This window comes from Silene latifolia, chromosome 2 (genome assembly GCF_048544455.1).
Source record: "Silene latifolia isolate original U9 population chromosome 2, ASM4854445v1, whole genome shotgun sequence".
Lineage (NCBI taxonomy): Eukaryota > Viridiplantae > Streptophyta > Magnoliopsida > Caryophyllales > Caryophyllaceae > Silene > Silene latifolia.
Window position 1 is genome coordinate 162,330,376 of NC_133527.1, and position 12,935 is coordinate 162,343,310.

The 12,935-nt window shown below is 37.5% G+C and overlaps 1 protein-coding gene across 7 annotated transcripts; it reads right to left on the reverse strand.

The window, feature by feature from the left end:
- Nucleotides 1-281: 281 nt before the first annotated feature.
- On the reverse strand, nt 282-9,283 carry LOC141643220 (zinc finger CCCH domain-containing protein 41-like). Of its 7 annotated transcripts, none has more exons than XM_074452275.1 (6): nt 9,019-9,272; nt 6,614-7,339; nt 4,280-5,440; nt 3,902-4,054; nt 3,713-3,826; nt 282-1,106 (listed from the first exon to the last, which is right to left on the reverse strand). In XM_074452275.1, the coding sequence occupies exons 2-6, from the start codon at nt 7,295-7,297 to the stop codon at nt 576-578; spliced, it is 2,643 nt and encodes an 880-aa protein (XP_074308376.1). In that variant the 5' UTR covers nt 7,298-7,339; nt 9,019-9,272; the 3' UTR covers nt 282-575. The 7 variants fall into 7 exon arrangements, 6 of the variants coding, with proteins under 6 accessions (XP_074308376.1, XP_074308374.1, XP_074308375.1 ...); XM_074452273.1 differs by having other exon boundaries at nt 6,614-7,348; nt 9,019-9,256; XM_074452274.1 differs by having other exon boundaries at nt 6,614-7,357; nt 9,019-9,256.
- Between the last annotated feature and the right edge of the window lie 3,652 nt (nt 9,284-12,935).

The following is a 12,935-nucleotide window of genomic DNA, read 5'->3' on the forward strand; positions in this document are numbered from 1 at the left end:
ACCTATGGAACATGTATCTAATGAGGCATTTACAGTCAGTGATAAGACCATCTGTGCTCTGCTCTGTCAAGTGTTTTGGGATTCATTTTCGGGAAAGTAAATCAAAACCAGAGAAAGCATGATCGAAATTTGTCATGCCTCAGTTTCCCTTATAAAGTCTGAACAAGACAATTTTCCATATTTAAGCATTAGGTTCCCTTTGAAGCCTGACCTGTTAAACGAGTTCCAACTTCCAAGACGGAAATCATACTACTACAGTAATTCATCTTTGAGTTAAAAGGTTGCCATAACAGAAATTTTACATTTTTCCAGGAGGATGAAGGAAATTGATTCAATACAAATATTGACAAAAAAACAATGTACAGAGAATTCCTTATATTTTAACTGTGGAAGTACAAATAAGACAATCCTCAAGAGATGAACTCAAAATTAGATTGCTGAGTAATCCATTCTAAAAATGGAAAATCTCGAGAACTCATCTGTATAATTCCTAGCGAAGGTAAAATGTGCAAATAGAACCCCAAAAAATTTAACAGTTCACCTGGCTGTACAATATCTCAAAATTTTAGACAGGTTTATCGCGCTTGGGAATTGCAAGTAGCGTTCAAACCGGGCCCTGCATTCTCATCCTGGTTCTGATCATCTTTACTGCTTTCTTCCGACTGCCTTCTAGGATCCAAATTTTCTGGCATAACGGGAGACCCGTTTTCAGAATAAGAAAGTTCATCAGATGACTTGGGAGGAGAAGAATTACTCTCATTGGGATCCCATGTATTCTGAGAATTATCATCTACTGTTTGCTCTGTAGATTGAACTTCAGTGTTTAGAGTTCCTCTCAGAGCAGAGGAAGTTTCCCCACTACTTCGACTGCTCGAGGGTATACTTGTAACAACCCACCTGAACCGTAAATTGTGTCCATGCCATGTTTTACCGTCCAAGAACGCCCTTTCGGCTGCATGGCAAGTTGCAAAGCTTACCTGAGCAAAGCAGTTTGTCATCACTTCGGAATCTGTAAAATCATTACCACTTTGTTGATCACCCAAGCATTCGATCTTGACATCAGAAATTTCTCCGAATGACGAGAAGTGATCCTTCAAGGCATTAGCCTGCAAGGCATAAAATAAGAAAATGTTGAGACTTGTTTCCTACAGGAAAGTACCTCAGAAAAATGGTGAAACCCATTGCAGTGTCTTTTGAAGCGTCAGATTTAGTGTATCGATAATCAAACAAGAGATCAAACTCATTCTAAACATTAAGTTTCCTATATTAGCTATATATAACATTCATGTTAGTATGATGATGATGGACAAGTAACTACTTTGAGCACAGCCCTAGAAGAAAGGTTGCTATCTAACTCGAGGAAACACAGAACGTCTCAAAAATCCAGAAGATATCTCAAAACCATGTGTTCTTTTCTATTCAGGGACTACGTTCGAGGTTACGTAAACACTACTTGATTCAAATACGGCGAACGCTGGAAACATTTTTCGATTGTTCCAAGATTCAAGTATTGGTCGATCCAAGTCATCCAACCTTCGAACCATGCATCAGTGGCTCAGACCCAGGGCCTCAACCAGGATATTCAAGGACTGGGATATCTTATATGCAATTATGCAGTAATATAGCACACTCAATCAATGTAACATTGAACAACGGAAGATTGACATGGCAATCCTGCATCAGTGCATCGTCATCGCTTATACTGAATCTCATGTTACTCAGGCTGGGCTACAAAAATCAAACAAGAGGGTTCAGTGTCGGACTAGGCTAATCAGGACGATTTAAATTTAATACATGCTCAAACCGCTTCCCAGCACCCAGCATTTTAATCGTCTGAAAAGTGTTGTGGAACATCTTAAGGGTAGCCGGGTGCACAACGATTGTGTGATTGCAATTAATCCAATCCGATACCAAGCAATCTAGTGGTCCATGAAGTCAATAAACCAGACACTAACATGTGGCACAAAAGGAGTCATAGGGTGTCTATGAGTTGGCGGTGACAACCTCAGTTGTGTCACATTCGTGATTCGTCCGAGATGATCCTGAAAGACCAATTTGAAGATTTAACACACACTCGGGATGACTTCAGGAAACATCCTATATTAGCACAATGGTTGTAGCATAGTTATACATCCGACATGAAACAATATACTTCTTCATCTGAGTCATCTTTTGCAATATCTAGTAATCTAGCACACTGCACACTCGATCAAAATACAACCAATATATGAATAAACCAGGCACCAATGTGGCACAAAGATTCCCACGTTGTCTATTAGTTATGGGGAGTTTGGTTTGGGAAAGGGAATGGAATCAAGAAAGGAAAAGAGGAAAGGAATAACATTACCCCAAATTTACATCCTTGTTTAGTTGTTTGGTTACTCAAAGATACGGACTACAATAACCACCCAATTTCACTACACCATCAACCACCACCACTTTCACACCCACTCTCACCCTATAGATCGCCGGTTACGGCTACACTACACCTGATACCAGCCCCCTCACAGCCTCACCCTTGCTCCACAGGACAGCCGCCCTAACAAAGTCAAAACCCCACCACAAACCACCCCAAAACCTTGAAAAACAACAGTGGTGAGGAAGGGATTGTTGTAGTGGTTATTTTAGTGGTAGTAGGGTGAACAAGGAAATGAGTTACCCTAGAGGGGTGGGGGGAATGGGTGTAGAGGGATTTGGGGAGAAAGGAAAGGGATAAGGAAATCATTGTTTGACTCGAACAAACACTAACAAAGGGAAAGAGGGTGTTTCATTCCCTTTCCCTTTCCCTTTCCCAACACCCCCATACCAAACGCCCCCTTAGTAGGGCCTGGTGGTCAAAGCTTAGTCTCCTGAGATACTTTCATTTTAAGGTTATATGTGCTCGAAACAGCCTCACAAGACAATGTTATTATTGATTGAATATCAACGTTAAACATGTTATGGCTGCACATTGTTCATGGTGATAACAATTAATTCAACATCTAATGATATATTTGAGCATCAAATCATCTTCGACATTACCCATGTTTGAGGCAATGGACAGAGGATCGGCATACCAATATACGGTTAAATCGCACACTCGTGTGGCAAAAAAATCATCACATGGTGTCTATGAGTTCACTGCCACACGCTTAACTCATTCTAGCACAATCGTCGAGCTGATCCTGAGAAGACCGATTTTGAAGGTTACAATATACAATCGTGTAAGAATCCATTGAAAATTAATGAGAAGCATCCTACAAGGCTACAAGTGCATATTGGTTATGGTGGTAGCATTACTTGGATACAAATGATGCTGCGGCAGAGTAAGTCATCTTTTAACATTCCTATTACACTTGGGATTGAATATATCGTTTACCAAAGCCTTGGCATTGTGGATCGAAGTACTGTTCCACGTTTATAGCGGGCACTAATGTGGCATCGAAGTATTCCTTGATTGTCTATGAGGTGATGGACCCCTATTTTATGAAAAAATTATGTTTGTGACTTAATATGTACTGTCAACGTGCCATACTGTTTTGGCAGCTATAAGGACGCAGCATAAAACGAAAAGAGATTGCATTTATCAAGCTTAAGCACATCTATAAGTATATTCACAATAAAATCCTTCTTTCTGTCAAGTTGTGTTCTTTTACTTCTATCTAGTATCAACATTTTTTCTGAAAACATTTACTATGAATATTTTTAACAAGGGTCATGAAGGAGAACTTACATTAGTTAATCTTCTTGGTAAAGGTGCCTTGATTATAAAAGTTGTCGGCCGATTGTCCAATGTATATCTGTTTGAATGAGATGGTGCCCCTGAAGTGGCCATGACATGAACAGACTGCTTCGAAATTGAAGGGTCATGAAGTGCCCCAACTGTTTCAGTAGCTATTCGAGAAGCAAGGTTTTCTATTACCTTATTATTTACTGACACTTTAGTCTCTAATGATGGCATAGAGATACCTGCATCTGCAGCCTGTCTGTTCCCAACTTTCAATGCATTGCTCGAAGTTTCTGATATTTGTCTCTTCTCAGCAGGCATAGCCGGTACTTCACTATTGATTGATGCCTGAAAAAATGACTTATGTTATGTTCCACATCTAAGACAGTTCCATGCCTGACTTCACCACTTTCAAGTTTCAACCCCCGCTTCCCCATCCACCTTATAAGAAAAACCCAAGTTATAGTACCTTCTGCCTTTTACGATCAGCAAGCAATATGAAGAAGAGAAAGTACCTCCAGCATCTCAAGTGATAGTTGAATAAATAACAATATGAGGGAAATCTAAACTTACTTGTTTCGTGAGTTTATCCAGCTGTTGACGAAATTCGTTCCGCTTCCGCTCCAGCATCTCCTGCTTTATACGAAGCTCTTTCAAAAGCTCCAAACTCTCAATCTTCTTTTGCGCTGGGAGAGCTGGCTTGGGGCTGCTCACAACAACAGGTTTAAAGTCTTTGCTAGCTGTCACGTTGCTATCGGAAGGTTTAGGTACAACCACTTTTGGAGCGACATGCTGCGTATTAACTTTTCCTTTATTGACAATAGCCATGTCATGTGATCCTGAAGCAGCTGCCATGTCATGAGGAGTAATAGGTGCATTTCTGACTGCATTATCAGCGATGCTATCTCTATTTGCCCACCATAACTTGATGAAACGACTACCCATTACAGCATCAGGTGCCTTCAGAGCTTTTTCTGCCTCTTCCCTTTTGGAGAACTGTACAAAAGCACGTTCACTATTGGCCGGGATGTATATATCAGTTACTTCTCCAAACTTTCTAAAATGAGAGAGAAGGTTCTCTCTCTTGTTATCTTTCAGTGGAATGCAATTCACAAATAATGTGCGCTGTGCCTTCTGAGATGGTTTTCGAACAACACCTCCTACGGTATTTTGTAGATTAGAAGTTGAACCTGCTGTTTTGGGGGCAGAAGGAGCTCCAATAGTTTGCTTTCCTACATTGGACTTCCCTTGAATACCATTCGATGGTTCATGAATGTCTTTTGCAGAAAACTTTGATGCCTTTGTCATAACATTGAAGTTCTCCTTCACCTCTGGTTTATTCTTTGAATTTTTAAGTCTTCCCCACACAGATGAACTTGTGCTATGGGGGCCAACCACATCCCCATTGCTTTGAACTAAACGATCTGAAAGGTCAGCGGTTACAAAGGAAACAGTTTCATCAAAATTTGATGGCTGCAATCTGAGCAATGGGCTAGACGTTTCACGAGCATCATTACTCCATAGGGGCTGATCAGGGTCATACACATCACTAGCATTAACAGCACCAGCTAAAGCCTCCTCATCCACAGAAGACATATTCGTTCGACTATGTGGACCTCTGCTGTTAATCGCTGTACTTGAAACACCTGTTGACGAAACAAATCCACTTCCAGCCGATGGACCCAGCATTTGAGCACTTGGGAGAGACACGGGGAGATTAAAGTGTGACAAGCTCTGCACTCAAAGAGGAACAGTAAACATGAATGTTGTAAAGCTACAATTTTTTTAAGAGAGAAATGCAAAACAACAGTATCCTATGCTTTAAAAGTTTAAAGGAGGTTGCTTCTTAGTGTACACTGAAGAAGCTAGTTCACATGCCTAAAGATTAGGAATCTAGAAATTATTTAATGCATGAGGAGAAAGTTCCAGTGCTAAACAATAATTAGCCTCTGGATATGTGAGAATTTTGTATAATCTGCACTCCATCCCAAAAGATTAATTGCCTTTCCATTTTGGTTTGTCCCAGAATCAATGATAACTTTTTATACTTGGTACACATAAATGGTAATATTCTCATTTTCCCTCAAGGCCCAATAAATAAACTGAAAAGGGTTAAATATGAGGGCAAAGTTTATATCAAGTGTGGAGGACCACAACCGCACAAGGGATTCTTCCCCTTCATATCCTTCAAATGAGCTCAAATTAATCAGGGGCAATTTTACATAGGCTGATGGAGTATTGAATTTAACTCCGCCGTCATTACGACATTCATCGCTGGTCTCAAACCAAGATGAAGGAAGAGAGTTGGGGTAGGTTTGTGGTCGCCAGCGTAAAACTAGTCACACTTCATAGAGATGAATCAAAATTTGAAAATCGTTGTTGATGATGGACTATTAGATTTAGTGAGTCCAGACACAAAAAAAAAAAAAAAAAAAAAAAACCAACCTAAACACGTAAAATGTGTAGGAAATTTGAAAAAAATGTGAAAAAGACACTGGGAATCTTTATGGTCAAAAGCAAACAGAAAGTGAAATCATTCCCTCCTCCTAACGTGTTCTCCTTTTCATACCCACGCCACACAAGAACTTACAGAAGTTAGCAGAGTGTTAAGCCATTTTGACTAATTCACGCAAGAGTAAACACAGTCATTAGTAGCAAAGAGCCCACATTAACGAACATGCTGCAATATGAAGTAGGTACTGTAGAACATCTTGAACGTATACTGCCAAAGTTTCTGTGAAAAAGTTACGTTGGTGGTTTCCACGATTCATATTGTTACCAATTGTATGAGTATCAACAAGATACCCATGTTGAAATTCCTCCAAAATAGCAGCAGCGAATGTAAAAGTGAAATACCATATTAAAATTTTGACATGCAAGTAAGGTAGCTAGTGAACCTACACATACCTGTACATCTTCCACAACAATACGATTGACACCATGCTCCATTGGGCACATATCACCTCTTAAACAAAATCCACGCTCCTCAAAATCTCTACATCGTTGACGCTGGATACCCATGTTAATTGAAGGATTCATATGTGGTCCAAGAAGCCCTGGCAGCCCAAGAGGATTGATCGCATCAATTGTACCATTTGGTATGGTTGGAATTAACCCAAAACCACTCCAAGATGCACCTTGTACATTTGAAAGAGGCAGCCCACGCCCAGAAAACATGGCTGGTGGGATAGAGCCTGGGTGGGCTATTTGAGAAGCGCCATCAATAGAGCCAAACCGAGAATCCCACTGGAGATCCCTACCTCTTCCTCTCCCATATCCATGCTGACCAGAGAAACGGGAGGCGTTAGTAGAACCAATAAACCGCCTCTTAGAAAAGTCCCTATTTGAATTGTGGTTGAACTGAGGGTCACTCTGCCCATTTTGGATTGTTCTATTGCGTTTCCGGAAAGGCTGTGTCAAAGTTTGTTCAAGTGGATCTCTCTCTAGTGACTGAGATCCTGCTTCCCGCTTCCGGTGCTTATGATTGCGGTCATCGTCATCATCACTTATTTCCTTCTCGTCTGGATCACTTGCACTATCAGGAGAAAGACCAATGGACTTGGGAGATGAAGGGGTCAGCTCCATGCTCATCCCAAATTGTAAAAAGACACAGCTACCCCAAATTTACTGCATCTGAAAAATCTGAGCTAGCTGTTGGATTATAAAAGTAAGTCACTCCAAACACCAACAACATACTGAATTCTATAGAGCTTAAAAAAAATATAGCAATTACTGAAAACATGTGGACAAGTATACATCCAGTAATTCAACAATACACAAAAAGATATTGCAGTAAATGCCGAAGATTGATATTTGCCAGCATCTGACAAGGGAGTAAACGATGGTTCGTTCCACCTCCAAATTTTTAAGTAAAAAAAAAAATCTTACTTTTTTTCAGTACACAAAAATTATCTAGCTAGACATCAGAGTGTTTAGTTGCATGCCTGAATATCGTAGACCTGTTCACTTCAACAGTTCAACATAAAGCTCAACCTTACTATCTCAAATGCTTACATTCTTCAACCAATTTCATTTTGAGCAAAAACCAGGACCTCTGTTTGAACAGATTTAATAGATTGTATCTAGTGAGAGATCAGAAAAGAATCTAATGGTAGTTGACTAGTATGGACTATGGAATGTCATAATTGGTCATAAGATCCTCCAGAGATAATTAAGGCAGGCATTAAGCAAAAAGCGCAAATGAGGACAACTATTCACAAAAAGCGCAAATGAGGACATTAAGATAACTGACAATTCTATGTCCTGACAATCCCAGACGTCATGGTCCAGTCTGGCTGGCATCCTTTTTCAGATTAAAGTAAAAGCTTCAACTCTTAAATGAGTCTGTACAACAATGCCAGCAACTAAATCAACTCGAAAAGTTAATATACCACGTGTATCATGAAGAACACGAAACCAAATGAAAGAACCTCCCGGCAAAAAAAGCCAGTATTCACACATTGACTAAAACATACAGATTAAATCAAAGCGATCCCTCAACAATCAACTGTGAAAGCCAACATCTACCCAATGCCTCCCAAGAGGGTCTCGCTACAAATATGTTATAGGATGGACTTTCGCAGCATTCATCGTGTATAATAGTGTGATTGATTCAAGTTGACCTCTAAACAAAAGGGTCAATCATATGAAACTTCCTGAAAAAAAAGCAGCACAATGACCAAGCCACATTCAGCTCCACATAATATGCAGCATCTAACTATCTATCGTATAATGCCCTTGGTAAAAAAACATGCAAGCTTTTTCTCAGTGACAACCCTAACAGAAGACACGTCATTACTTCTCCACTAAACTAGAAGCAATGTACTGCCCTCCACAAGTCCGAGAGGTTAAGACGAAAGTATAACATACCTAGTCGTAGGTTCGAGTCCCCCGTCCCCCTATATTCTACTAGCCTTGTGCCTCATTTGAGACCCCATACATTTCACTTATCGACAAACGCCACTTAAAGTGTGCCGCTTCACCGAATTGAGTCATAGAAGTTCCCCCAAACAAATTACTCATGAGGCAAGGAGTAACATGACAGTAGGCTACAACTCTAATTAGGCAACCATAACAACAATGCATATTCATCAACAAATTACATCTTACCTATAATTGAAACTACAATAACTGCAAAATGGGGGGCCAAAAACTACAAATTCATGTAATCACTTGCAATTCAAATTGAATCGCGCAAGGTAACACTTAAGAAGCTGACCTAATTGCAATTAAATTAAATCAAACGAACTAAGTGATCATTAAAAAAATCCGGCGCAATGAATTTATGAAATTAGAGAGGTAGAGAGATGTACCGAGGAATTATGGGGGGAAGAGTGGAATAGGAGTGACGAATTGAATGTGAGGCGGCGGCAAAGACGGTGGAGAGAGAACAAATAGTGAAAATGTTTCGCCGGAGGTGGTGGTTGACGACGGAGCTAGGGTTTGCCGACGGCGAAATTTATCAGTGTGAGGGTGGAGATGACGCAGCCCAAAATCGAGAAACTTCGTATTTTTAGAAAAAAATAAAATAATAATAATAATGAGTTTATTGGTTTATGGGATTGCTGTAAAATTATTGGGTTTTTCTATATAGTACTCCTTTGTTTTTGCGTTTTTTTTAGCATGCACTACGGTTTTGGCGTGTGTACAGACTTCTAACTTTTATTAAGAACTAATAAGCGTAACCTTAAGCTTCTAATCCGTCAAATTGGTCCGTTAATTTCTGGTGTGGCTGCATATTTGGCGCTTTTATCTGACATGGCAATGACTAGACGATGACATGGATCTCATTAATCTTATTAACCATCTCTAACTCTCATGTAAACCTTAACCCTTCACTTTCACCATTGACAACCAGTCAATCATCCACCCTCAACCTCATTGCACCACCATAAAGGAGAACCGGTGAACCACGACCTATGTTTGCCTCACTTTGCGGCACCACCAAAATGACCCCATAATCACTCGCATCCCCTCACTCCGTCGCACCGCCTCACAAATCACACCACTCCCACCATCGTTTCAACTCCTTTGTGTCACCCACATCAAACCACAAGAGAAACCCCATTATTCAATTATAAGTAGAGCATCATACAAGATAAACCCCATTATTCAATTACCCAATTCAATTCAACATTCACCACTTTCCTTCATGTATGTATCATTGTTCTATTTCTCATCCCCTTTATTTTTCTGTCGTTTTACTTCTTATGTACCAACTTGCGCAATATTTTATGCTCTTTCACCCCAAATCTAAATCTAATTGTAGTACTGATAGGCTACAATAACGCATTGGAGAAAGAGAGATAAATTGGTTGTATAACAAAGGTGCGGAAAAGAGAGAGAGAGAGAGAGAGAGAGAGAGAGAGAGAGAGAGAGATTTAGTGGTATAACAAAGTTGTGCAAAGGAGAAAGACCATCTTGTGGTCGGGTTGGCTTATGGTCACATGGACCTCTATTTTGAGCTGTCTATGGTGGGAGATAGGGTATTGGTGGCCTGATGGGTTAGGGACCTTAGGGTGGTTGTGGGCTCGATGGGGGTTGAGAATAAGGATGGGTTATTGTATGTTTGGTATGATTAGTAGTTAATCTTGTGTTTAAAGTCTTTTATTAAACTAAAAGTTATGTTAAGCACATAGCCACGTTAGCAAATAACAGACAAACTTGACGAAATAGAGGGTTAAGGTTACGCTTTGTTGTTATTACTAAAAGTTAGGGGTATCATAGAGGTTTTAAAAACTGAAGGGGTACCACGTAGAAAACGGAAAAACATAGGGGTACTACGTAGAAAAACCCAAAATTATTTGATGCGTCGTTCGCCTCTATCTTTTTTTATTTTTTTTTGGTGCATGGGGCAAACCTGAATATTAATTACTCCCTCACATTCCCGACCATAACTCTCTTATTATTAAAATGGCACAAGAATTAAGTAGGTGAGTGAATAAACGTAAATAGACAATGAAAAGTACTAAGAGCACCCACAACGGGTCTTCGTCCATTCTCACACAAATGCTGAAAATTGCTTTTTGAATAAAAAACAATAAAAGAGGGGAGAGAGGGTGTGAAAATTTTCGCCTGTCCGAAAATTTGTGAAGAGCAAATATGGGGCCTGGTTGTCAGTACATGTGGTCTCATTGCTTTGTTTTTTGCTTTTCTCATTTCAAAACGACAAGTACCAGTACACATACACCAAAAGCACATCGTATAACTTTGTCAAAGAAGTAAAATAAGTGGGTCGAGTGAAATGGTGATATGGATATGTGGGTATAATCTATATATATATATATATATATATATATATATATATATATATATATATATATATAAAAGAGAGTTTTTTCGAGCGATTCTAGAGCGTCCACATCATCAAAAATTTATTTAGGAAAGTTTTATAAATAATATTTTCCACATAAAAAATAAAGTGGAGAATCTTTTAATTATTATAATATCTATATTTCCTATTTTATATTCATGAGAAGTTTCTAATTTTTATATAAAAACTTTGACATTTCATTTGACAAAAAAATGTTGTTATAAAAATTATGAAGATAACATAATTAGATTCGTGGTAAAAAATGCTTTCATTAGAATATAGATTTCATATGATTTGCACATACGAGTATTAAAGATGGTGTACTTCTTTTAATATGTCATATGTCCCACATTGAAAAACAATGTTAGTGTAGTGATTATAATACGTATAAATTATAGAATTGTCCCACATCAAAAGATTAACATAAGGTGGGTGATCCTATAATTATAAATAGGAGTCATTATTGGAATCTATATACCAACCAAAAACTTATTGAGTCTCTTAAGTATTGTTTTGGAGAGATCTTATAAGAGTTTATATCATTATCTTCAGAGCATGATATATACATATTTTTTTATATTATGTATTATATTCAAGTGATGTTTATAATCTTTATATAAAAACTTATACATCTTATTTGCCAAAAAAGTATTAGAAAAAAAAACGTACGAATATTAATAAATAGTACTCCCTCCATTCAAGACCAAATACAACATTGTCATTTATACACTTGCCAAGACACAAATTACAACGTAAATATCTTTAAGTTTACATTATAAAAAATTTAAAAATTTGATATTTTCATTGTACTTTATAGGTGAATCAAATAAGATCCCAAATGACCATATTTTTGTCCTACGTATTGCAAGGAATCATAAAGATTCTATTCGTTCATAAATAGTGTAAAAAAAAGGAATGTTGTATTAGGTCTTGAATCGAGGGAGTATAGTATTTGCTCATTATTATTAACCCGGGTTAGATGTCGAATTATGTGCGAAAAAGATGGTGTATTTCTAAGTATGTTATTTGTCCCACATTGAAAAATATGTTAGTGTGGTGAATATATTACATATAAATAATAGAATTGTCCCACATCGAAAGTTTAGCATAAGATGGGTGATCATATGATTATAAATAGAAGACATCCTTAGAACCTAAAAATAAACCCATAACCTTCTGAGTATCTTAAGCATTATCTTGGAGAACTCTTAAGAGTTTATATCATTATCTCCACGATATGATATATATATTTTTTTATATTATGTCCAAGTGATGTTTATAATTTTTATATAAAAACTTATACATCTCATTTAGCAAATTAAAGTAACATATTTTTTTTTTTGAAAAATTATATAATTAGATTCGTGGTAAATAAATGCTAGCATTAGAAAATAGTATCATATTATTTGCACGTATTTTAATTACGATAAGAAGTTAAAAAAAATGTACTATACGAATATTAATAAATAGTATAGTATTTGCTTATTATTATTAAACTGGGTTAGATGTCGAATTAGGTGCGAAAAAGATGATGTATTTTCTAAGTACATTGTTTATCCCACATTGAAAAATAATGTAGGTGTGGTAAATATATTATATATAAATAGTTGAATTATCCCACATTCGAAGATTATCATGAGGTGAGGTATCACAAGATTATAAATATGAGTTATATTTGAAACTTAGGGGTATCGACCCAAAATCTTTTGAATCGCTTAAAAATTATCTTAGAGAGTTCTTATAAGAGTTTGTATTAGCGGCAAATTAAACCTTAGTTACAACAATACTATACAAATATTAACCACGTAGATATTTATAAAAGCGATTATATATTACTATATTAGTGATATTATAATGTTTATTTTAAGACAATCGATAGTATAATAACTTTATTTAAGACAAAATCATAATTAAAAA